The 27,367-nt window shown below is 39.2% G+C and overlaps 1 protein-coding gene across 5 annotated transcripts in view; it reads left to right on the forward strand.

The window, feature by feature from the left end:
• The window catches only part of DIP2C (disco interacting protein 2 homolog C), a 326,524-nt gene that overhangs the window by 208,558 nt on the left and 90,599 nt on the right, over positions 1-27,367 (forward strand). For 4 of the 5 annotated variants that reach the window (XM_054058186.1, XM_054058183.1, XM_054058184.1 and 1 more), the window contains 5 exons: positions 5,376-5,507; positions 6,874-6,993; positions 7,926-8,123; positions 18,404-18,495; positions 22,380-22,490. In XM_054058186.1, coding sequence (XP_053914161.1) covers positions 5,376-5,507; positions 6,874-6,993; positions 7,926-8,123; positions 18,404-18,495; positions 22,380-22,490 — 653 coding nt within the window. The remainder of the gene's footprint in view (positions 1-5,375; positions 5,508-6,873; positions 6,994-7,925; positions 8,124-18,403; positions 18,496-22,379; positions 22,491-27,367) is intronic. The other variant, XM_054058185.1, reaches the window with a different exon arrangement.

Here is a 27,367-nt window from a genome sequence, read left to right on the forward strand (position 1 = left end):
GCCTTATCTCAATTTATACATAATCTTATTTGTTCTGACCAAAAAATACTTTAGTTTACATCTCTAGTTGGACTGTAGCTGGAGTGTAGTAATGTAAAGATTATTTGGATGCTAGATATGAGTGATATCTGCTAACAGATTCAGACTGTGATCTTAAGGTTACCATCAGTCGTTTTTGCTAAGAACGGGAAATATAAGAGCAACTGTACAGATGATAACTCTAAGATAGATTTCTTCATGGGTGAGCTGCTTTCTGTAAGAATTTGAAATTAAATGGCTCTTTTGTTTCTTTCAAACTGAGGAGGTGGATTTCACATTTAAAAGTATTCTAAGAGGTAATAGATTTGAAGGTTAGCACAGAGAGCCTTACTCTTTCAGAGTCAGTATGCCAGTGATCATAGATGAAAAGTCCTTTTTGGTAGAAGAGAAGGCAAGGGAGAAGAATAATCCTGTTCTCTGAAGCTCCTCAGCTACTGGAGACAATTTGTTCTTGATTACAAAGAACATGTATTCCCATGGCTTCATGTTTCTTTGATCTAAGGAGTTGTTCTCCAGAGACAGATCAGCCTACAAGATGTGAAGACATACTGCCATACTCTGAAGATCCTGGTTTTGATAAATATAAATTTATGGGGCAACACGGAAGTCCTTTAATGGTAAAGTGCAAGGTTCTACACTTGAATAGGGGCAATCCTCGATTTCAATACGGGATGGGGGATGACGTGATTGAGAGCAGCCTTGCAGAGAAGGCATTGGGGGTGCTGGTCAATGAGAAGCTCAACATGAGCCAGCAATGTGTGCTCGCAGACCAGAAGGCCACCCGTATCCTGGGCTGCATGAAAAGAAGCGTGGCCAGCAGGGCAAGGGAGGTGTTTCTGCCCCTCTATTCCTCTCTTGTGAGACCTCACCTGGAGTATTATGTCCTGCTCTGGAATCCTCAACATAAGAAGGAAGTGAACTGTTGGAACGGGTCCAGAGGAGGTCTGCAAGGATGAGGGCTGGAGTACCTCTGCCATGAGGACAAGCTGAGAGAGTTGGGCTTGTTCAGCCTGGAGAAGAGAAGGCTCTGAGGAGATCTTGTAGTGACCTTCCAGTACCTGGAGGGGCTACAAGAAAGCTGGGTAGGGACTGTTCACAAAGGCATGTAGTGATAGGACTAGAGGCAACGGCTGTAAACTGGAGAGGGGCAGATTTAGACTAGACATAAGGAAGAATTTCTTCACCATGAGAGTGGTGAGACACTGGCACAGGTTGCCCAGGGAAGCTATTGATGCCCCATCCCTGGAGGTGTTCAAGGATGTCCCTGCCCATGGCAGGGGGGGTTGGGACTAGATGATCTTTAAGGTCCCTTCCAACCCTAACTATTCTATGATTTTCTGAAATGTTTGTTCTTAGCTTTAAGATGTTCAGGTGTTTGTACTAAGCTACAGGTAGAAACTCTTGTTTGGCATGAGTTTCACAATTGTGTTGGGTAATTCTTGAGCTTAGAGGTCAAAGCAATGAAACACATAAATAATATCTAATGTTTTCACCCATCTTCAGCTCAGTACTGTATATATTTCTAGTCTTTAATTTGTCTGTAATATATTTTGTTGATCTGTACAAAAAAATCAAGGAGAGAAAGCACATCCCAAAGCTCAGAAAGTTCATGTAATGAAATTCACACTGCATTTACCTATGACTGTAAATTTATATAAAGAGTTAAACATCTCACTACAAAATTTTGATCCTGTTGGTGAATTTAATGCTTCTTTTTTATGCTTCAAATATGTTTCTGTTTGAAAATCAAAGGCCTCTATCCAAATTAAAGGCTACATAGATGTCTAATAAAGTAAATATAAAAACACATGCCATAAGGCACGACTGATAGTTTTCTGACAACCTGAAAGTTATTATTTGTTCTAAGAGGCATAGTTAGATTACAGTACAGGAGACTAGTTTAAAACACTCTATTACCTGGACATCAATATGGGCGAAACACTGCAGATGGAAAAAAGCCACAGCTCTGACTCTGGATTTCTCTTCCCTGACAGCCAGAAGAGCCAGCTTATTTGGGAGAAAAAGCTACATTTTCTTCAAGTATAGTACTGCAGGGTGCTTTTTGAGTTTGTGAAGACTTTTCAAATACCTGGTTCTTATGTTTGCTTCCAAACTTCCACTGGAAAGTATTCCTCCATCTCTTTGCTTCTCCTTAAACATAGAGCTCTGTCAGTGCACACACTCTATTCTAAAGTCAATGTGCTCTGCATTGTTGGTTCTTTTTGATTTTCATGAAATGTGGTAAATTATATCAATCCAGTGGGAGACATGAAGAGAGGCTTAACTGGAAACAGCTGTTCTGTCTGTGATCTTCTAATGCAAGTATATTGAAGGAGATGGGAAGGGAAGGTGACACAAATATGTGTGTTTGATGGAGGAAATGCTTTGAAGTCATGCAGCTGTCACAATTTCTACTTTTAGTCAACAGATGTGTCGGGATCATTATTCTTAACTAAACCTCAAACAGTGCTTCAAGTTACCTGACATAAGACCAGCCAGCTCTATGTAGATTTTGTGCTTAGTCTAAGCCTGAATTGGCTCTTCTGTACAAAAAAGGGTACGTTTCACATAATGTAACAATTATATTTTTCTTTAGAAGTCATTCAGGCCAAATTTTTGTCTGAACGGCTTTCATTTCTCCAAGCCTGACTCTGACAAGGGGACCAACAGTGGATTCGTAAATCTAATGGGTGAAACCTACAGCTGTAGATACTGCCATGATAAGACATCTGTTAAGCAGATACTCTAAAGGAACACAGCACGACAAACCTTAATGTTCTTCTTCTGCTGGATAAGGGTTTTTCTTAATGGAAATGTAAATAATTTTACATGCCAATGCTGCTTGTTCAAAAGGAAACTCTTTTACAAAAGAGCAGGAAGCTTCTTTGTCATGTCATTTCACCTTATTTGGCACCATGTGTTATAAAGTAGTATTTGGTTTCAAGTGTGTAAATCTGAAGGGAGAGCATCTCTGCTCTGTGATGCTTTGAGTCGTGTATCTTCTCTCCCTCACATTAAAAAAAAAATCATCTTAGTGCTAAAACCTGAAAGGAGATACTTTAACCGCAGTTCAGTTTGCCTTAAAGTCTGAAAGATGGGAATACTTCTTGAGAAAGATGTGAACAATTATAGCTAACTTTAAAATACCTTCTCATGTTACTAATTACTGGCTACATATAATTATTATTTTAGTTGTGATCTTCTCTCCTATGTGTATACCGAAACTACTTTATAAGTAAAAGGTAAAAGATAAACATCAGCATTTTTTAATTGACTTAGTTCTTGGGTAATTCAATTATGACCTTTAAAAAGCTCTTGCCACTTAGCAAGAAAGGGCAAAAATTGTGCCGTGTCTAAAACAGTTGATAATGACAAGACATGTATAATGAAGACATTATTCAAACAATTATCAGCATAAGCTTCATGGTTCATGCTGTTATACATCAGTTGGTCACTTACAGCACCGTATAAGGGGTTTGTTTCGGTAAAATGATAACAGTGGACATGATCAGACTCAAAAGGCTCAAAGAGAAGGCTTCGAGGAAATCTTATAGTGACCTTCCAGTACCTGAAAGGGGCATACAAGAAAGCTGGAGAGGGGCTATTCATAAAGGCTTGTGGTGATAGGATGAGGGGGAACAGGTATAAACTGGAGATGGGCAGATTTAGACTAGACATTAGGAAGACTTTCTTCACCAAGGATGTTGTGGCTGCCCCATCCCTGGAGGTGTTCAAGGCCAGACTGGATGGGGCCTTGGGCAGCCTCATCTAGTGTGTCCCTGCCCATGGCTGGGGGTGTTGGAACTAGGTGATCTTTAAGGTCTCTTCCATCCTGACTGTTCTATGATTCTGTATAAGACGCAGGAGGTTTTTGAGTTGCGTTATAAAAGCCATCTCATGTTTTCCTCAACCAGATGCCCTGGTTGAGTGATAAAGTTGAGTCCTTAAGATGTTCACGAATATAAACATGAAATAACAGCTACAGGCATTAATAACATGTCTTAATATTTCATGATGATTGTCCATTAAATGCTAGCTTCAAATGCAGAGTATACAAAATAGATATCTAATATAGCATCCTGTTACTGCATGTTTAGCCATAAAAATTAGTTATCTGTGTTGATCGTGAATTTGGGATTGAATGGACAAGAATTACAATGATTTGAAGTTTAAGACTCCTGAAAATGCTTTAAAATTACATTTGAGGGAAAGTTACTGTAAAGCTGGTGTTATAGTAAAGTCTACTGCACCATAATTCTTATAGGACAGATTTAATAAAAAGCACAGTTTGAAAACAGTGTTGGAACACGATGAAGTTTTTGCAGAATTTTTACATTTTTAAAGACTTTTACCATGTTGTAAAAATGAGCGCATTCGTCTTCACGGTAGCAGAATGAAAACCTACCTTCTTTTGTGCCTCAGAGACAGCTGGGAAACATTTATCTCGATCTAGAGAGAAGTTGTTATTTGCTCATCATATTTATCTCCTATCTACTCTAATGCTGATAAAAACCTGGAAAAAAATATGAGACAACCTATAAAAATAGCACAAGTACGTAGGTAATACAGACTCAGAGTTGAAAACATAGGAGAACGAACAGTGGTAGCATGCTGAGTTATCAGGCTATGAAAGAGAAAGATTAGTTCTGTGGAATTGTTCAGCAGTGCCAGCATGAGTCAGACCAAATTGTATTTACTTTTTGGAAAGCAAGTCTTTGTTACACAGAAGAATTGAAATAGCTCTGTCTGAAAATAGTAGACAAGCAAATGTCCACACAGAATGCAAAGTTCATCTTTCTTTACATTTTCTTTCTGGATTCCAACCATGCTACCATTGATTTTTTCCTAATATATGAACAAATTACTTTCTTAACTTAAAATGGGCATATTCAAAATACGGAGGTTATAAAAGTGATATGCGTTGGCCCTTGCAAGTGATTAACAACATGCTTTTTATTTAGGAAAAATGATGCAATAATCTATCACAACTGTATTTTTTTTGATCTTTTCATTTTGAGGCTGTTCAGAAACTTTAAGCTTTAACTTAGTATAAAATTAAATGTCAGGGGAGAGCCTACAACCTAATCTTATCATTTTTTTAGCCTATTGCGTGTATGGTTGCAGATATACAGCACCTGTTTTAATCAGTGGAAACTTTATTTGTTAAGATCATACTGTACATCATAGTTGCATGTGTTGATTTTGTGCATTAACTTTAACACCTGTTCCAATGTTGTGGAAAAAAGTATCAAATGGTGTCTTTTCCTCTCCGCTTTGCTTTTCTGCCCTTCAACACTGGAGGTACATGGTTAAACCTTTCAACTTATTTTTCACAGAAAATCATTCTGCCCCTCCAGATGTTACCACTTACACCTCAGAACACTCAATACAAGTAGAAAGACCACAAGGATCAACAGCACGGGTGGCACCAAAATATGGAAATGCTGAACTTATGGAGACGGGTGATGGTATGTTCACAAAGCAAAATGGGGTTTTTTTGAGTATCATAACCTTTTTAGTGGTTTCTGTATACATCTGCTCTTTGTTTCTTCTGGACACTTTTCACTTACAAACATGTAAAGAGTTGCAGCATCTTTACAGTCCTAAAATAAACTAGTATAAATGAAGCTGACATAATGAAATATTTCTTAATCAGCAGAGCTGATTCCCTGTAAAATTTTTTTGGCAAAAGAAAGCAATGAATGTGCTTTTATCAGGCTGCCTCGTTGCAGCTAGTTTGGTTTTTTTTAAATGACAAAGAATATGACAAGCTAGGATGGCTACTTCTTGAAAAGTGACGCCTTTGAAGGTTTATTTTCTGAGGTTTGTTGTTTTTTGGTTTTGGTTTTGTGGTTTTTTTTTTTTTTGAAAAACAGTTATTTGTAAACCCTTCCTTATTTACTGCTCCTCTTTTCTAAAACTTAATAAATAATATTTCAGCAAGGTCTGGAATTGTTGACCAAGTGTATCACATCTAAACTTAGCAGCTTCAGCTCTAAAATTCACTTGGTAAAAGTTTTGGAGCCACCCTTATGGAAGGGTAGGAAGTTGAAATTCCTGCAATGCAGTGACAGAAAGCTATTAGTTCAGGAACAGATGATGTGAACATTCCAGAGGCTTTTCCCTCAACTAGAGAAAAGGGAGGGGGAGGTGATTGATGGTATTATATTATAAAAGTGCCCCTTGCCCCATGCTCCTCTTCAGAATTGTGTTTTCCAGAGTGCTGTCCGGGCAAGCACTCTCCCTTTGGAGATTGCTGGCTAGTGGGATTGGACTGTAGGGATGTTCAGAGAATACAGGGTCATGCTGAAGTAACACAAAGATAAACCATGCTTAAGACCGATACTGGACAATGTCCACTACAGTGTAAAGAACAACCAGAATAAGTGATGCATCGGAGCCGATGACCCACACTTCTTGCCGAGCTGCAATCTAGTCAGACAGTTTTGGAATGACTAGTGATCATGGGGAGAGCAGATGCCTGGCTTCTCACTGACCGTTACCAGTGTCACCTAGGAAAGTTCTCTAAGATTACTGACATTTGCTGTAGGGAGGGTTTTTTTGCTGTGCTTCTCTCCCTTAGTCTGTGTGCTGTTTCCCCTCTAATTTTGCAAGCTCTGACATTGTTGTATTGTTTTTATTTAAACTAGGCGTCATTGTTCCTTTTTACTGAAATAATATTAATGTCTTAATGTTGAATACCTGAGTCACGATATGGCATGAAACTGTAGTTGTGGTGGCCTTGCAGTCCTAGCCTTTTTCTTACCCCACTTAACATCTGGCAGTGTTCAGCGTAGCAGTCGACTGATGTCTCCATTGATCCCTGTCCTGCAGGAGTACCAGTGAGCAGCAGAGTGTCAGCAAAGATTCAGCAGCTGGTCAATACACTAAAACGGCCCAAACGACCACCATTACGAGAGTTCTTTGTAGATGACTTTGAGGAATTGTTAGAAGGTAAAATGACTGTTTTTCAAAAGGTTTGGGGATCTCTTATTAAAGCTCTGTAAAATGTTTGTCTCACACGTTGACTTCCTGGAAAGCTAAGTAAGCCTTCCCTGTACTGGCAAGTAACAAAAAGTATTGGTATTCAGTGGAATCTGCTTGTACTGAGCTTGGAAGTAGAGCTGTAAAGTCAGAAATCTCTCTTGTTTGCTCAGCTCCTGGTTCTGCTTGTAAAGAAACCATGGAAGACAGTGGAGGGAAGATTTGCTTTGAGAACATTCGTCTGTGGGTTACAGTCATTGCTTTTGAACACCAATATGAGAAAAACTGTCAGTGAGGAAGCATGTTAAAAGTTTTACACATCCTTTGCAAAAGAGAGAAGCATTGAAAAAATGAACTAAATAGAATAAGGTCAATAAATGGTTTGTTTTTTTTTTTTTTAAAGGAGGCCAGTGCTTGGAGAATTAAGATTCACCAGGATGTGGTGATTTGAGTAGTCTTCATAGTACTTTATAAGAAATCACTGGAAGAGAACATGACTTAAATCAATCTATTACTGATGACTTGTTAAAGTACATTTTTTCAGTAGTTCTGCAATTCATCTCATTACTGAATTTTGCCAGGAAGAAGTATTCTCCATCTGTCTTTAGGAATAAAGAAAAGTTGATTATTTCAAAGATAAATATATGCATGCTGCCTCAGCAGTTTCTTTCCCTGCTTGCAGATCTAGAGTAAGGATAAGCATGTACATTCCTGCAATGTTTCAGTTACTTCATCTCTGTTAAACATTAACTGTTCTGTTGTATTTCTCTAGTTTCTCAGTACCTTCTAACGTGTTATTATTTTCAGGATATTTTGCAAAGGTAACTTAGTCTCTTGGTTACACAGGTGTACACAAGGTATAGAATTTACATGGTAACTGTATGTCTTTTCATAATCATAAGTTCAACAGCCAGATCCAAACCAGCCAAAGCCAGAAGGAGCTCAGATGTTGGCTATGCGTGGGGAACAATTAGGTGTGGTTACAAATTGGCCGCCTTCTCTGGAAGCAGCTTTGCAGCGATGGGGGACCATCTCACCGAAAGCTCCTTGCCTAACCACTATGGATACTAATGGAAAACCACTGTACATTCTCACTTACGGTAAGGACTCTTCTAACTCCTTGTACTTTTATATATTGTTTACAGCATCTGTATGTATAGTAAATGCTTAAATATACAGTGAAAAAACTGAATGGTGCGTCTGTTCCATTTCTGAGTAGGGTAAGACAATTCTGAAGCTGTTGATATCCGAGTATGAATTGCTGAGATGTTATAGTATGATTTATTTTACAAAGAGGAAAAGAGATGAGTAGATACACCCATGGAATCATATTTTATAAATTAAAACTGCCTTCTAAATAGAAATGCATCCCAGGGCAGATTTTCCTGAAGATTTATGTCTAACTCCATTACCCTTGGATGTTGCCTAGGCTTTGTTCTGCAAAAGTAGAACCTGGTATAGAAAATTCACCAGCTTCCTGAAGAAGTTAAAATAGTGTTTTTTCACATGTTCTGCTGACGTTGTAGTAAGTGTGATTTGAATTATTCCTCTTGATATATAGTTGTACAGCTAGGAAATGTACCCCCTTGGAACAGATTTGCCAGGATATATTTCAGTGTGATCTCTGGTATGTTTATATATTTCAGTGTATACTGCCTGACAATCTATTGCAACCAAGAAAGACCAAATGACAATAAGCTTAAGTATATCTCTGACAAATAACTCCTATGTAGCTTCTAATTTTGAGATGTTCAGGGGACATCTGGGACATGTTCAAAGGAATTATTATGAATAACCATCAAACTTTGAAAGCAAGTTGGAATATGTCTGTGTGCTATTATAAAGATACAAAAAATGATTTTGCCTTTTTTCTATCTGCCTTCTCAGGGACCTAGAGTTCTGTGCATAGAATGTTCTTACATGACATGTGTGGTCTGTCTGTTTTGTTCAGTGCTGAGTGTTCCTTTCCATTCAGGAGTTAGACTGAGTGATGGTCCCTGGCCAAAAAGATGTCTGCTGCAGGTTTGACATTGCAAATATACTTAAAGGCTTTTAAAGCAGAACAGAACCTTTGCAGCTGAAGGTCATGCATGAAACATTTTCCCTTCAGGTACCTTAGAGTTAAGAAGTTACTTAAATTAGGGAGCAAGCGTATGATTCACCATTGATCAATGTTTTTCTTCCTTAAGGACATTTACTTGGAACTAGAGAAGAATTTTAAAGTTTGCAATTACATGTTTGCAGAAGAGAATTCATATCATCTACTGGATGCCCTAAATAAATTGGACAGGAAAGGAAATGAAGATGTTAGTAAGAATCAGACCATTTTTCTGAATATGGAATTCTGTCAAGAGAGTCTGAGCCTATGTCATGCTTCGCCTGAAGGGCTGTGGGCTGAGCAAATCAACTTGAGGAACTCAGCCACGTGGCTTATGGAGCCACCTGGACTGCTTTTCTGTCCTAAGCTAACTCTTTCCAAAGCCCTCTTCTAAGTTGTCCAACTCCTGAGAAAAACTGGACTAAAGTTCATGTTTTCATTACTCTCATTTGGCAGCAGTCTAGGATATGGGTTTTGCTGTTACCTTTCAGTAGTTTCCTGAGGTCAGAAAAAACAGATTCTTCTTTTTTCTTTTTTTCTCCTTCTTTTTATAAATAAAATAAATTACAAACCAAAGCATTTCATAAGAGATTCAGTGAGTTCTTCTCTGCCAGCAAGCTGATGTTCTTCTTCATGGGAAGCGTCCATTCACTGTGCCACAGTAGTTTTCTCTAAGTGACAACTGCTTTTGAAAGATGATTAACATTGCAGCCACCTGCCATTTCATTGGTGACTCTAAATTAGCCATTCCACCTTTCATGTCTGTAATATTTTCTAGAAATTGTGGGAATGGCATTTTTAAAGCTATTAAGGAACATTAATCGGTATTAAGTCTTGAACTCAGCAAAGACACTCACTTCTGTTTACTGTTTCTACTTCACTTTCTTTTCACAGCTCCTTGTGTCTTCATGGAAATCTTCATTCGTCCTCCAAATCCATGTTGTCTTTTGATCCCTATTTTTTTTCATACACAATATCTTCTCCAGTTTCTTGTCTCTCTGTGGGTGGATTGCACATTTACTGCTTATTCCAGATTTATTTCCATCTTTCCAAACTGGATTCCAGGGGCGTCTCTGTAGCCATCAGCTAGGTCATAGCGTGTTTGAGTAGGACCACTTATTCCGTTAACACCAAGCACATTCATATCCTCCTTTCTGGATCATTGTCGACAGTATTGCCATACTGCCCCTCACTTGGGATGTAATGCGAGTATCATAGATGACCCAGACATTTCTTGACTTCTTTACAGCTGTTCTGCGTCCAAACCCCGCAGGTTGTTTTGGGAGAAAATATTTTCAAATGCAGACCGTTTGCTGCATCTACGTGATGAAATCTTATCCCATCTATCACCTTAGTCTTGATTCTCCCAGCGGGCTGTCTTTGGCCCTGAAAAACGCGGTGTTGGCCTGTTGCACCTTTCCAGGATGCTTTCATACCTCCACTTGATGGCCTTGCATGCTGAAAAGGAGCTCTGGAAGTCCACAAATTTGTCTTTCTCCAAAGCCTTCCTCACAACTCTTCTGCTGTCCTGTCCAGAGATATCTGAGAGTAGTCAGAGTGACGGCCAAGCAATGATACGCTGTGGCAGATAGCGGTAGATTGATGTGGTAAGACCACCTTGTAGGATTTGCTGCAATGAATTTCCATACCTAAAAGTGGCTGATGTGGATGTGATACAGTTAGTATGGATTTAAGTGGCGAGTGTTCCAGATCATTGTGTGCTATTGTGTCATAAGGGCAACTTCTTTAAAGAAGTAGTTTAAAGTCTGTCAGCTGTTGCTTAAAATCATGACAGCCTTCTCATTCCTCTGCAGGAATTAATCTAATTTGTAATGCCTTAAATCTCCTGTGTCTTTTTCAGCATGTTTTTTGGGCTTTGTGTCTTCACAGCATGTCAGGAATGTTTTCTTCCATGTGTATCAGATGACTGTAGATAGAAGAATAACTGCACTTGTAGACTTATCTTTTTTTCTGAGCAAGTTTTTGAAGCTGTTTTCCTCATTTCTTGAAGTTCTTCTCAGTGCCCCAGTCATAATCTTTATTTAATGTACTAAAAATTCTTTCTAGTGAATGAAACAGTATGCATATTACTTATTTCTCAAATATTTTGTTCCTCTGGGAACTTGGTTAAGTGGAGAACATCTTAGTTAGTTATTCACAATGCCTTTATAAATCATATCACTGAATATGCATAAAATGAAATGTCTGAGACAAGGGAGGGAAAGATATCTTTATCGGGTTTTATTTAACTCTGAAGTCTGACAAGAAACCTAATATGTGCTTTGAGGAAAAGGAAGATGATTTCTGTCTCAAACAAAGTTATTCATCAGAGTAGTCAGACACCCAGTTTTGATGTTGTTGCTATTAATAGTGAAGCACTTAGTGATTTCTCAGCTGAGAAACGTGAATAAAGAACAATTAAGTCCTATCTAGTACTCATGTAATCACCATTACTTTTCTTCCTTAAAATTATTATTCTAAGAATCAGAAAGGCTGGGGAAAATGTAAAAAGCTGAAAGTAGCTTGGGAATGAGCAAGTTTTGAGCTTTCTTATGGTAACCATTGTTAAAAACAATGTAATGAGTACCAGTTAACTACATCTGATTCAAAGAATCTAATTTCATTTATCTAACACTTTCTGTAATCAGGGTTTTTTTGAAACGATTTTCAGTAGCTCCAATATATTGTATCATTGGCGTAGGCCTGCTGGAAACATCAAAGCTAGCAAAAAAGAGATGAGAAGGCTCTCTGGATAGAGAAGTATTTTTTCTTTATCCATTTGGATACCATGGAAAAAGAAATGGCTGAAAAATGGCTTTCTTGAATGACATGAGCCCAGGTGGCCAAGAAGGCCAGTGGCATCTTGGCTTATATCAGAAACGACGTGACCAGCAGGTCCAGGGAGGTTATTCTCCCTCTGTACTCGGCACTGGTGAGACCACACCTTGAGTACTATGTTCAGTTCTGGGACCCTCACCACAAGAAGGATGTTGAGGCTCTGGAGTGTGTCCAGAGAAGAGCAGCGAAGCTGGTGAGGGGTCTGGAGAACAAGTCTTATGAGGAGTGACTGAGAGAGCTGGGGTTGTTTATCCTGGAGAAGAAGAGGCTGAGGGGAGACCTTATTGCTCTCGCCAATACCTGAAAGGAGGTTGTGGAGAGGAGGGAGCTGGTCTCTTCTCCCAAGTGACAGAGGACAGGACAAGAGGGAATGGCCTGAAGCTCCACCAGGGGAGGTTCAGGCTGGACATCACGAAAAATTTTTTCACAGAAGGGGTCATTGGGCACTGGCAGAGACTGCCCAGGGAGGTGGTTGAGTCACCTTCTCTGGAGGTGTTTAAGGGACAGGTGGACGAGGGCCTGAGGGGCATGGTTTAGGGAGTGTTAGGAATGGTTGGACTCGATGACCCAGTGGGTCCCTTCCAACTTAGTGATTCTATGATTCTATGAATTGTCCATTTAAAAAAATGCTCAACACAGCTATAAACTTCTTGAGGCCAAAGTCATGCTGCCTTGGCAGAGGTTTTGTAGCTTATGCTGGGGATACCCTGAGAAGGCTCAACCTTAACAACAGATGGAACATAGCCAACCTCAAGCCATCCTGCAGCTGTGTACAACCGGGCCATCCATATCCTCTTGCTGTGACAATCTCCTAAGCCAAGAATTTCCCAATTATCTGGAGAAAAGAGAGGGAATTGAGACCCTCCTAACCAAGTAGCTACATAACCAAACTGTCCTTATCTCTGAAATAACTCAATGCTTGCAGAAATATGGATAAACATGGTTCAAGTCTCTAGATATCTAAAGTGTAATGCTTGTTTAATACTTTAAACCTTTATTTCTTTACTAAAAAGATAGCAAATTACTTCAAAAAGTCTGTATTACAATCTATGGTTAAGACTGGATTATCATGTACTAATAGCAAGGTTAACTCTATCCTGAGTATGTCTGGAGTCTTTTATTTTCTGCAACAGAACATTTTTGTTCCTTTTAATTTGTTTTTTTTTCTCCCAAAAGACAACGTCTTCATTTGCTGCTAAGGACTGATCTAAAGAGTTTATGAGAGAAGGGTTAACAGAGCAGCAGAACTGCGACTATTGTTTTACAAAGCAGAGAGTGCCCCTTTACCTGCATAGCATTAGGAAGTCTGCCATTTACACTGATTTAATAAATACTATTGTTTCTATGTAATATATGAAATGTCATACTGTGATATTGAGAGAATGAATATTTGACAAAATTATTTGCAGTTAAACTTTGGCAATCTCACAGTTGCTGTGCACGGAGATTGGTAAGCGACCACTGGTTTGCCTTTGCTGAATTAGTGCTGTGTGGTTCTGAAAAGTGTCCATGTTCATAAGGACATTGATTGTGGTTTGGTTTGTCTCTTAAGTTTTCTTGCTGATACAGCTTTCCTCTTATAACCTTCTTTACATTCAACACAAGCAAATGTTTAGTACTTTTACAGATTTGCAAAGAGGAAGAAGGGGATTTACTTTAGTGTCATGTGGAAAGCTTCTATTTTTTGTTAATTGGTCCTTTTTTGTGTGGTTTTAAGACCTGCTGGTTTCCTGTACTCATAATGTGTTGCTTAACCAGATGGGACTGGCTGTTAACTTACTCAGCCTTGCTAAAATTTAGTTGGTAAAAGATACTGCCTTCTGAATAGACTTAAAAAAAGAACAAGACTGAACGCAAGTGAAAAGTGAAATATGTTGTTGCTGGTGTAAAGTTGCTACTATTCAACTAAATCAAAATTCCAGCAGCAAAAGGAAAAGGACTTGCCCCACACAGGTGTTAACAGTGTTTGTCACAGCTACCAGAAAGTGAGATGCTGCTTTCCATTCTGTCCTACTAAGAATATCTGCATACTTGATGTCTGCCGGATATGGCTTGGATTCAGAGACATAGCAGTGCTTGCTGATACTTGCTGGGCAGTGGGAACATTCAGCTTAGTTTGCAAGTGTGTGAAGGGAGGTAAAGGTGACTTGGCCTCCCTGCCTAAATGGGCTGCTGTGGCGTATGAGCCTTGCAGCAGCTTTCTGGGCAAACGACAGAAGTGCTAAGGAAGATACAATCATCTTTAGAAGACCATGATTTATTTCAGTGAATGCTTAAGCAATTAGAAGTTAGTTAGGCAATGACAGATGGGGAGAAAAGCTTAGTTCTGTACCATCTTGTAGATTTATACAAGATCTTGGAAAGCAGCACCATAGTTAGCAACTTGATGGGAAGTAGGAACAAGCTTATAGTTTGTAGTAGCAGCAAGGTGTGTGTTAGCTGAGTGTTGTTTGGTCTAGTTGATTTTCCAAAATCAACTCAGGAAACTCTTCTTTGGACGCCTTGTTTAAGATATAGTTTTGGACCTGAAATCTGAGGGATGATTCAGGTACTTAAACATCTAGTGCCCCATGTTACCTGTGTGTGTATGTGACTGGCAGACTCAGCACAGGGTCTGTGGGAGTCTGGGTCCCTTCCAGAGCATCCCTTAGTGCCTCAAACACCACTGGACACTCCAGTCTCTCACTAATGACTTGCCTCTGTGGATGACTTACCAGTTGTCCATTTTTAAATTCAAGAAAGTATCTGCTCATATATGACTGGAGAGCAGATCGGAGTCAAGGAAGGGCAAATCCTGTCACTGGCAAGGCAGGTAGGAGTGTTGTTTGAAAGGATCCCACTGCAGTGAGGATGCAGGCAGGTGGGCAAAGAAGAGGAGGGCTCACGGGGTGTGGTCTTTACCTGGGGAAATGGTGAGGAAGCAGCAGTAGTGCTCCAGGTTCCTACACCTCATGGTTTGTGCTCTGCCTGACTGTGAGCTGGGCTGAGGGCAAGTTTCTGCTGGGGCGGCATGGCTGGGAGGAAGGAGCTCTGGCACCGAGCTGAAACACAGTCTGGTCTGCTCACTGCTTAATGAAGCTGTTGCTTGAGTTTCCTACATCTGCCCTCCTGTCTTCAAGCCAAGTTATTAGAAGATTAATGGCAGTGTGTTTATCTGAGGAGGACCAGTGCTTCATTGCACTCTGGCTGAGGACAAGGAGGCGTATCCTCAGAGGCTCCAAACAGCCAGATTTCCACTGTATCCTGTGTAACGAAGGCGATTTACTACACACAAGGATCGGCCTGGCAGTCCTAAGCCCTGTCTCAGAGAAAAAGCCTTGGATGAAGCACAGCTGGCCTCCTCGCAACACTGCCCTCTTCCACTGTGCAGATGTGGCACCATAAGGAGGTCACAGCGAGGTCGCAGCATCGGGATTTGTGGGAGAGGTTTTAGCAATCGGCTTTTTCCCAGTGACATCTAATCTCTCAAGTTTGCAAAGGAAGAATTTTACTGAATTGCAACCTAGGCAGAACCAAGGAAGGAAATACTTCAAAGATTTCCTTCTTTATAATATCCTCCATTATGGAGGGCTTTTATCCTGCAGCCGTTGAGTCCTTTGTGCTTCCCAGTGCTGTTAAGGGGACAAACAGCCACAGTGGCAAAATAGACGGTCAGTCCACCTCCGGTCATAAGCTTGTGCCCCATCCAGCAGCTACAGGTCTGGCCCTGATGATTCACAAATTCTTGGCTCCAGCTTCTGGGTTACTGCTCCCTTTGTAGCCCTTTTCTATTTATGTTTTGGAACACAGCTATATACCTTGGAAGAAAAATTGTTGGCTTCCCGTTGAACGTGATCCAGTTCAAGATCTGCATGGACTTTGCTGTTCCTGCTTGTGAGGGTTCCTTATATGCTTTGCCTGCCTCCAGCTGCCCCAGCCTGTAGTGGAGCAGAGGCAGCAGCAGCAGCCAGGGGCAGGCAGAGTCTGCAAGCGTTAGGGCAAAATTACGGAGCTTTTAAGGGCTGCAGGAGAGGCCATCTATTCCAGCTCCTTACCAGCTGAATGCAAATTAGATTCTTTGTTCCAGTTTTCCACAGTTTCATACCCATATGCACATGCAGTTAGCTCAGATAATTAGCATAGTTTGGAATTGCAGCAGTAAATAGAGCAGGAAAGGGCAGCGGTGACAGAAAATTCAAGTCTTTTCTGATGATTAGATAATTTCATGGGCCTTTTTTTGTGCAGTTAGAAGCATATTTAAATAGAAAGTTGAGGAATTGGGGAAGCAGCCTTACATGCTCTATGTTTCAGAAGCTGAAATAAAATTTTGGCAATAAAAGAGTATAATGACAAAATGTATTTACAGACTTAATTATTTAAAACTTTACTAGAAAGTACTCTTTTCTATTTTCTTCATCTTTGAGAAAACGTAATTTCTGCATTTTCTCGGAGCGTTTACTTGGAGGCAGTCATACTGCCTAGCCAGGTACTTCTTAGAGAAGGCATCTAATAATATGAATAGCCCTTAGATTTTAAAGAAAATATTATAAAATAGCACATTTGACAGATGAAAATTAGTGTGAATACACAAAAAAATGCAAATTTAAGACAGATCTAATCTCCATAGCTCAGACGGAGCTTTTCACAGCAGCCTCTTATGTCTCTCAAAAAAGAGGTTAAAAACTCAGTGTTCATTTCAGGCTTGGAAGTGTTTTATGTAAAGATGGTTCTTTCTCAGAATTCAGAACTTTTGCTGGGCTTTTGATTTCCTTTCTCCAATTTTCTGTATCATTACTAATCGCTCTTTTAAGTTTGTTGCCTCTGAAACTTTGATGTTGGAAACCTTTAAGAAAAAGAATATTTGTTTCCTTAAGGCATCCTTGTTTTATCCTACTCACTTATGAAGTTTAAGTGTTGACTGTAGCAGCAGGGATGCATTTAAAGACTTTCTTTCCATCAAATGCAGGTAGTTCTGCCACAGTGCTGTGAGAGGTAATCCTGCAGATGTGCTCCTGTATCCCTGTTGAGTTTCCAGTGGAAGAGAATTCAGTCATGTTTGTTTCTCAGCGTTGAGGTGGTTCAGCATGCAAATATTGGAGAAATTTTAAATAAATCGAAAACTTTGCAAAGCATAGTTCGATGATACAGTTTTACTGTTTTCATAAGAAGTGATTGCACTTAATATGTATTCAGTAACAAGCAGCGGTTACCCTTCCAGTTTTCCTTAAGAGGAAAAAAAGAGAATCTAGCCTTCTCTTTGTTCATTTTTTTTTTTTATATCAAGTTTGCACTTAAAAATATTTCAATAGTGTTGCATTTTATAACCAGGATGTAGAGGAACTCATTATAAAAACTGCTTAGCTTAGTTATAAATAGCAATACTGCATGTTTGGGAGCCTGAACTGCTGAACCCCATAGGTAATCTCTTGTCAGAATGTATTATCATTCAAGTTATTGGTGGGCATGAATTAAAGATTTGTTACTGTCAGACTGAATACTGCTTAAAGACAGTACCTAGGGGCCAGCCAAGAACAAGGGCTGCTGTTCTCGGCATTGTTCACATGGAAGTAACAAGGTTCCTAAACAAAGGCAATCTGAAAGAGCTTGCATAGTTGAAAGATGCCGATCAGTTGAAGGATTAATGAAAAGCATGTTAACATGCCCAATGAGGTCTTGATGAGGTCATTTTTGCTTTAGAGAACATTGAGGAAAGGTCTTGATAAGGATTAGTGAAGTGTTGAGATGGAGAGATGAAGGAAGGGAGAGGAGGGACAGTAAAAAGGAAAGATGCCTGGAGCAAGTGAAATGAAACATAGAAGGGAGAATATGGGAGCTGGTGGGAAGAAAAAGCCAAGGTAAATGGAAGAAGGTACAGAATTAAAGGTACAGCCATATAGATGCATTAAGGATTAGAGTCCCTGCTGCTTCAGTGTGCCCCTTTGACTGCCAAGTGTTTTCTATTTGTTTTTCTTTATCTTCTCTCTGTTTCTTGGGACTTATATACTTTTTCTCTTGGTGGCTTGGGGTGAGAGACGTGCCATCGTGAAACCTGAGTAACACCCTTGGAGGTCAGTCTGGGCTAATATGCAGCTTGCCTGGCTTGCTGCATTGAAGGGTGTGTTTCTGTGTCTAGACTTGGTGATGTTCCAGCCACTTCTAACAGTTAACTTTTGGAGTCAAGATCAAATTTTGACCAAAGTAAGAGATGTCTGCCATGAAGAAAACTATTCTTTCCTTTTTTTAATTTTTAATAAAAGTGTAGCTGTCTTGAAAACAGAAAGTTCAAAGAAAGCTTCTGATGAGTATTTAAGTATTTCCAGTAGTCCCAGTAGTAGTGTTATATTTAGTTGGAAAACTAATAAACATATTCCTAGTATTTTTTTCCTCTAGTCAGGTATTTCTTTAATAATCTTATAAAACATGAAAGGAATTGCAACATTAATTTCACAAATTCTGTGTTAACAGGCAAACTTTGGACCAGAAGTATGAAGGTTGCTTACAATATACTACATAAATTAGGCACAAAACAAGAACCAATGGTACGACCTGGAGACAGGGTAAGTATCTCAATGATTTGGAATTAATAATAATTCAAATCCCATGTTGGCCAGGACAGAATGAGTTATTTGGGGTGCTCAGAGGAAACTGAGGAAGTTAAATGTTGGGGGGTACATTTACCTTTTATTCAGAAAAAGACTGACTATTCAAAGGTTTTTAATTGCGTAATAACTAAGGTGACCTGGCACCTGCTGAACAGTAACTTGAAGTTGCAGCAACATCATCAATAAACATTCTCATGGAAAGTGATTATTGGATGTAGAACAACAGTCTTTAGCAAAGCTTGCTTATGGAGCCTGGAAGTGTCATGTGGGTAAAAACCTTGCTTACTAAAGACTTTGTAGTTTTTGAGATGGTAGAAACAAAAGAAGCATTGTGCAGGACAAAACCAAGCAAAATAAGCACATTTTGGCAGCCAGTTAAATAAATAAATTACTCTGACTGGCAACATGAATATTTCCATTCCTGATTCCTGACGCTGATGCAGCTATTGCTGGAGGCTGAATCTAGGTGAGTAGATGAAGTCCACGGAGGGTAAGGGTTACAGAGGTAAAACCTGGAGCTGTTAAATGAAGACAAGTACATCCTGTGGTTTTGCTACTGATGTACTTACAAACCTACCCATTCTTCTGTCAAAGCTGACTGAGCCTGCTACCCCTTCTCTCTTGCCAGAGTGTGTATAGAAATTTCCACAGGTCCCTTTCCAGGTTGGCTTTAAGCCATGGAATGGAGATTCCAGAACAAACTTGTCAGAAATGCAAGTTTTAGTCCTGCTTTAGTGCTTAAGAGTTATGAGGGTGGGAGTAAGTCTTCCTCCTGCAGGATCCAGTAGCAATTCTCAAACTAGTTCATTTGGTCTTCTTGTGCTGCACATGAGAAACACAGTATAGATTTCTTAAAAAATGAGAGCATGCAGTGATGCTTCCTGAAAGAAAATAGAAGAAAAAAGAAATAAAAATAAAAGAAACTTGATAGTCCTTCCTATGTTTCTTTTTGAAACATTATGAAGAATTAAAGAATCTCTAGATCCTTAATCTAAATTGCTTCCTATGATGGCATTCAGCCAGGAGCAGGATCTGTAGACACTCTTCTACTTGATATTCAAGTGTGTCTCTAAGCAACAGCAAAAGAAACAAGTTGTTCAAGTGTATACATCTAAACAATCCACCCAGAAAGCTCCAAAGGAATAAAGTTCACATACGGGCAATGCACATTTCTCTTTGTCTGTTGTATGCTAACCGCCCATCTTCATACTGGTTTACTGCAGCAGCCACTGGCATCTCCTAACATTAAGAAGGGATTTGTGGATAATTCAACCTGAAAGCTGGAAGTTTAGCTAGTGCAGGGCACATAAACAATAAATTGCTGCTCTTCTAAAATAAGTCCACCTAGGTTACAGAAAAACAAATGTTTATAGCTGAGTGCTGAAAGCATACGCTTCGCATTGCAAAACATCTTGTCTATCATCCCTGTGCAAAAGAAACATGATGATTTGAAGCAACTTCATGTTGAAGATGAGGTGTTACCATAGTTCCGATGTTGTAGGCTGTTATTCTGTTTGTTATGCCCCTGTTGTAACAGCATAAAAGCTTTATGACCTCTTTGAAGATGGCTTTTTATTCCAGATAATGTATTTTGTGTGACAGCAGTTAAAGGTAGTTTTTAAACCCTAAATGAAATACAGACATATATTTGTGGTGTTGTCTAAATGAGCATATAATTGTTTCCTTATGCTAATATTACATAAAATTCAGAAAGGCCTTTTCCCTTTAAAGCATCTTCTAGCAATACATTCTCTATTTTTCATGATTGCCATTCATTGCCTGAGCCAAAAAATAAGTGAATGTACCTGTATGTGATTCCATGTTTCTGGTATTATTATAGTACACAACAAACCACATTTGCCTTTTATAGCAACATCAGGAATTTAACCTTGTGTCACTCCAGACAGCTGCCTGGAAATTAAGCTTGCCCTGAGATATCTAGTAGATAACCAGAGTCTCTTGTAGTAATACACACTCTTATGTTTTGTTTTCTTTCAGCCTTGTCGTTTTTTTTTTTCTTTTACACACATTATTTATTTATTTGGTACAAGTCTGCTAGTGATTAATGGTTTTTGGAAGGGAAGTTAATGCTTTATTCCCACTGGATTCAGTGAGATTTTTTTTCACCTCTGTCAGCTCCTTTGCAAAAATTCCCAGCCAAATCTTTGCTGCGTGTATGAAAACAAAGACCAACACAAATTCCAGCAATCCTGAAAGTATCTTTAGCGATCTTTCAACATCCTTCAGATGTTTGCTGGGCTCAGTGAACTCTACGTTCCCCTCAGTGAACATAGCAAAATCCCTTCCTTTCCATTTCCCTTGAGGCTGTTTCGGATATGTGCATAGAGAATACATAAAGTAAGCTCTGAACAGCCATTTCCAGCAGTTGGATTGTTTCATGTGCAAATAAACAGATAAAGTAGCAGTGTATTTTCTCTGAATTTTCTCTTAGAAGTTCTGAAGTTACAGGCTTCAGCTTAAAAAAAAACCAGAAATTTTGGACACACTTGGACGAGGTTGGTTAGATCTCTTCTAGTTGGAAGAAATCAAGTTAATATCTATGAGAGGTGACTATCTTTGAAGCCGTATGAAGTCACTGCAAACATTTTTTATCTCCAGCAACTGAATCTTGGACTATATCTGAGAACATGATGATTTTACTTCAAGGGATTGAAACGCAGAACTCTTGTGGATGCCAAAGCAGTCAAAACTCAAGAGTTATTAGGTAGTTTCAGCAAATTTTAAAATGCTGTAATAATACACTGATCCTGTGTGCAAGCCTAGAGGAATTAAGTTTGGAGTAATTCGCCATGCCTTTTGCATGCCACTTCAGTTGACTGTGCAAGATAGATACCAGCTGCATTACAGCTGTTTCAAGACTTGAGTTGAGAATGTTCATCCGTCTGAAGCAAAACAAAAGTGTAGACAGGATCTCATCACTGAAGTCATTCACCAGTAAGTGAGAGTAGTAGTCTCCCTGCCTGGGCAAGGAGAGTCTTGAACTCTCCGAGTTGCTAGATCCTCAGCAAGACTGTGTACTCTTGCCTCTCCTTCACTTTTGCCACTGGAGGATTAATAAATTGTCTTCAGACCCCGCAGAAGTAAACTGCGCAGTTCAGCACACTGGAGGAAGGGGGGCACCCAGTGAGCATACAAGCCGTTTGTTACAATATTTGATCTTCTCTTGTCAGTCTTTTATCTAAATAATTCCCTAGCCCTAAAGCTGTGAAGTTTAACAAACCCAGGCCTAGGTTGTCATGCTATGTGACCAGGTCTGGGTGCAACATTTGCTTCTCTATATGTCATCTATTTGTGTTCTCTAAGTATAGAGAAACTCCTACACTTTGACAAAAGTTCCGTCCTAAAATTAAATTGTTACATGAGGCAAAACATAGTGAGACAAAACATAATGTGTTAATGATTGACACAATTGCATAATAAGTCTGGGTAATTTGAATTGGTCACAGATCCACTTTGCTTTAAGTAACTTCAAGCAAATTATTAGATTAGAATGTAAAATTCTATTAATTCTGTTTACGTGGTTATTTAACATCATAAAGCAATCAGTAAATTGAGAACCAGATGAAAGGTATTGCCAGTGTAGGAAACAATGCAGCATGGAAATATTTAACTCCATCATATGTGAAAATGTTCACAGAAGGAATATCTGTTGTAGTACGTTGCTCCTGATTCTTCATTCATCTTTCATTAGGTATTTGAACAGCTTTCATAGAAATGTTTCAATAATTATCTCTCTCCAAAAGCAAGCATGGGAACTCCAATTATTGTTATCTGAAACCTAGGATAAAGCATTTTTAACATACAACTCTTTCTTTCAGGTAACACTCGTATTTCCTAACAATGATCCTGCTGCTTTCATGGTAGCATTTTATGGCTGCCTGCTTGCGGAAGTTGTCCCCGTCCCTATTGAAGTGCCACTTACAAGAAAGGTAAGGAAATTAATTTTTTCTCTGTACTGTATTTTAAACCTTATATCAGAATAAATCACAACTGAACATAACTTTTAAGTACATTTTTGTGGTTAACTAGCTCTGAATTTGAGGATACAAACATAGTGCTATGTGGTGAGTTATATATAGTTCCTTCTTTACTGTGATGGAAAATCTGAAGATATGCTTGCAATTCCAGCAAATGCAGGTCCATCTGGAAAAGAAGAGGAAAATTTTCCAAGAGAACTGCTTTGCCAGTTCTAGATGGATTATCTTTGTAGCTTCTCAGATTATTCTGGTGTTCGCCACTGACGAATCATCGGCAACAAGTGCTGATTTTCCACCTGTCCCTGCAACCCAAGCTACGTTATAATGCCACTAGTGCTGTGTATGCTACTTTAAAGTGGTTATGGAAATGCCTTCTCCTGTGTTTGTATGTACTTGTGTATCCTGAAGCTTCTGTCATCACAATCATCTCTGCCAGGGGTGGCACTTGAATAAATTAAGTCTGGGAATTCTTGCCACAGAACCTACATTCATAGAGAAAGCTGACCATTGCTAATCAAAAGCCTTTCACGTCCAGTGTTGGTTCAGAGATTCGACCATGTGTTCTAGGCAAGTTTTAGTAGACAGATGGTGGTTCCAGCCAGAAAGAATGACTGGGGACAGTGAGAGGAGGAGGCTCAGTGGTGTAGGTGAGCCACAGCTGGGAAGATTGCACTGAACTTGCATTTTTTTCTGAGGTTGTATGCCTTGAAGGCTGTAAATACAGCAAAATGTATTTATTTATTTATTTATTCATTACAAGATCCTTTTGTCATATCCACTCAATTTTACCACAGCTGGCCACAATGTCTGTTCTAAGGTTCTCCGGAATATCCCCTTATATAATCTCTTTTTGGTTAGCTAGCACTAATAATGCTTTTCTTTAATTATTTGGTCTGGAATTGACCACACAAAGTTTGTTCTTTAACCCTTACAAGCTTTATTTTTTAAACTAAATTCTTCTGGAAAATGTTGACTGAAGCTGTGAGGTTTTTCCAGGGAAAGGGCTGGGGAAATTTATTGTTTTGCTCATATTCTCAATTTTTCAATTGTCACAACTGTCAAGGGCTTTTCTTTGAAGTGCTCTGGTGTCACAGCACCCTGGAGCAGAAGCTCAATTCTTTGTTTTCTGGACGGTTACCCCGCCTTTCAAGTGAAAGCCATGAAAACAAGTTTCTAAGGCTCGTAAATTAGTTTTTGCAGTTTGCACATCTCACATAGCAATTTAACAGCTAAAAATATCTCAAGATTCCTTCCTAACTGAACATGTTTGAACCTTCCTCATCTCTGAGAAGTTGAGTTGATCTCATCATTTTCCCATTCCCATTTTCAGATACCCTGGCCAGCATCTTCTGCTGTGCCCTTGCTGTGATAAAACCCAAGAGTTGGTAGGGAGAGGAGGGATGATAGCTAGAGGAAAGGACAGTTTACTGAACTAGTGAAGGAGTAGAGAGAGATGGGGGAAAGAGAGTGGATCAGACAACAAAAGGCTATGAGCCAGCTGAGCAGATTTGTGAGTAGCTGAGCAGAAGGAAGGACACAGGGAGATGGGGGAAAGAGGAGATGGGTGCCCCAGCTTAACTGGCTAGGACTGCAGGAAAGGTGCAGGTGAGCTAGAAAGGCCATGCAAGGGAGAGAGGCAGACTCAGCGAGTGTGCCTGCTTTGGGGAATAGATTTATGCTATTTATTTGTAAAATGTTGTATTTGGAAGCATGGGTGGGTGAATATGACTATAAAATGAGGATAACAATTTTAATAGAAGTAGAGCATGTTTGCATCAGGCTTTAACTGTGCTTTCACGTGTGTATTCAATGCCTTAAGATAGTTTGACACATCGCATAAAACAGAGCGTTATTTCAATATAAAACAGATTTTAAACATGTGAACAAAAATTCGTGAGCAGGCTATGTACATTTTAAGATCGTACTAACTGCTCACGTGAATAATGAAACTATTGGAATAGGTCCAGAGGAGTGCCCAGAAGATGACCAGAGGGCTGGAGCACCTCTGCTGTGAGGACAGGCTGAGAGAGTTGAGGATGTTCAGCCTGGAGAAGAAAAGGTTCCAGGGAGACCTTATAGTGGCCTTCTAGTACCTGAAGGGGGCACAAAAAAAAAAAGCTGTGGAGGGACTTTTTGCAAAGGCATCTAGTGATAGGACTAGGGGGAATGGCTTTACATTGGAAGGGGGGAAGATATATATTAGACATTAGGAAGAAATTCTTCACGATTAGGGTAGTGAGGCACTAGAACAGGTTGCCCAGAGCAACCTGTGGATGCCCCATCCCTGAAAGTGTTCAAGGCCAGACTGGATGGGGCCTTTAGCAGCCTGGTCTGGTGGGAGGTGTCACTAGACACTAGATGTTCTTTAAGGTCCCTTCCAACCTAAACCATTCCATGATAATCTGCTTTAATTCTAGAAAAAAAAAAAGATGCAACGTAGTTCTGAGGGATACAAAATCTGATATGGCTTTCCCTGTTACTTTATTTTCCAAGGTTTAATGACATTTGGTAGGTGTAAACTGGATTTATTTTGGACCATCTGATACCACATCCATACAATAAACTATAAAATCCAGCTGTCCAAGTAAATATTCTTTGTCAAATTTATAATTTCCCTAATTTGGCTGAACCCATTAGGTGTTTTGTTTTTACGAATACATGTTTGTATATGGATATATAAATATACACTTACACATCCATATATATATGTATTTTTATGTAGAGGAATATCTACAGAGTTAGACTATTTAACTATTTCCAAGATCATTCCATGATGTTTAAATAACAAATTACTGAAACAATAACAGAGATATCAGTGGTACAGTTAAAAGAGCAACGTGATCTGTGATCTATAAATAAAACTCTGCAATCTCCCAGCATATACTATTGCAAATATTTTTGCATTTGTTTATATGGAATGGGAACTGGAGTGGAAACAATGAGATGAAAATCATGTTCCGAGTAGTCCCAGAAGGAATACCTCTGCTTGGTCAAATGGCAGTGGATTGCTTCTGGCATCCATGGGAAGATGTCATTTGTGTCATCACACAATGGCCTAGACTGTTCTTTTATGCTTTCCCATTATTTGTTGTCTTTTTCCTACATGCTTCAGTACATTCTGGCAGTGAACATTTTTTGGTTTGCTTTTTGGAAGACAGAGCTATGAACTAACAAATAAGCTGACAATTATGTTATAGGCTAATACAGATTTACAAAATAACAAGCTGACACAGGATGAGCAATTTCAGGGACTTACATTATGAACATGTTCTCAATAACAAAAATTTGTGTTAGTAGAATTCATACTGTTCTGCATTTTCATAAAGAATAGTTTTTCTCAGCCCTGTGCAAATTGTTTGAGCTTGGCAGTTTAAAACTGAAAAGTAATATTAGCAGCCAGATAGCCTTTTGGCTTAATGCCTGCTCTGAAGACGTCTTCACATGTATGAAAGTAAAGGCTTTTGATTTACCAGCGTGCAGACTTTGTGTGGAGATACTTCTTTGTATCATGACTGATTTTTTAGATCCTGGCAGTGTTTTATTCTGGTTCGTTACTAGGTGAGGGTCCAACTCTTCTTGCTTTTTTGTTCTGCATCCCATCTTTACTTGGACAGAATGCCTAGACTTAATTGTATTTTCCCCAAGGACTTGGGGAGACTTGTCTGACATGGTATCTGTGGTGGATTGATTGAATACCCAGCAACCATGCAGTGTTCTCCAGTTTAAATTTATTCCCAAAGTGCATCCTGGTGTTTAGCAAAGACCTGGGAATTGACATTTGCATCAGCATAATTTTGGCTCCTTAGGCTTGGGAAATCAGATCTAAAATTAAAAACTGAAACCTCGGGCTTTTTTTTAATGACAGCAGAACTAACTCTTCATTCTAGAAGCAATGATGAGGGGTTCCACAGTCATTGTAGCAACAGAACAGCATGTTTCATTTCTTCTTTCCCTGCATTAATACCACTGAAATGTCTATATCATGAACACTCCAACATTTTTTTTAATAGTAATCCTCATCCCTTGAACTCTGGGCTATGTTCTTTCTGAATAATGTTTTGCTCTCTCAATGTCTTTATGTTTCCTCAAAATTAGCAAAGATCATGTTTGACACAACATCTCTTCCTTCAGAGCTGTCACTTTTGTTAATCTTGTCTGAAGCTGAAGTATTACAAATTGTTTCATTGTATGTGTGATATGATGTGAATTGCAAACTATATGCACAGAATGTGCCATCAAAGTAGACGATATGGGATTTTTGATATATCAAGTTCTACTTCAAATAGCGATTTGTTATTTCCCTTATGAAAAGATGTAAAATCATGTTTTTGATTTCTTTTTCTTTAGATTTTTTAGGTTAATGTTTTTTTCCACTTGATGGGGGTGCAATGAAACTTACTATTATTCTGCTCAAATACAGCCAGGGGAGCTAATCTGTTCCAATCTTAAAATAACATTCTTGTCCTCCGAGAACATTCATTGTTGTGCTCAGTCACATGCTGTGAACATATGAACAAAGTGAACCCACATAGATCTTTATAGCCTCCTTATCACAGGTGGTGAGTATTTGTAGCAGAGTATGACATGAAAGCATGTAAAAATCTATTTCTTAGTCAAAACACCGTTTCCTAGCCTGTTAGATTTAATGCTATGGATACTTCCAGCAGGCACTTCCATGCCCTTTCAGATGCTGGCTCTGACAGTGTGATTGGAAGAATGCACCTGTGTATTGTCATAGGAAATCTGGAGATACCAACTCCAGGACACTCGTGGTTTTTTAAAGGATGCTTCATACTGGAGTGCTTTTAAGTCCTGAGAATTTGGGTTTA

This window comes from Cuculus canorus, chromosome 2 (genome assembly GCF_017976375.1).
Source record: "Cuculus canorus isolate bCucCan1 chromosome 2, bCucCan1.pri, whole genome shotgun sequence".
NCBI lineage: Eukaryota > Metazoa > Chordata > Aves > Cuculiformes > Cuculidae > Cuculus > Cuculus canorus.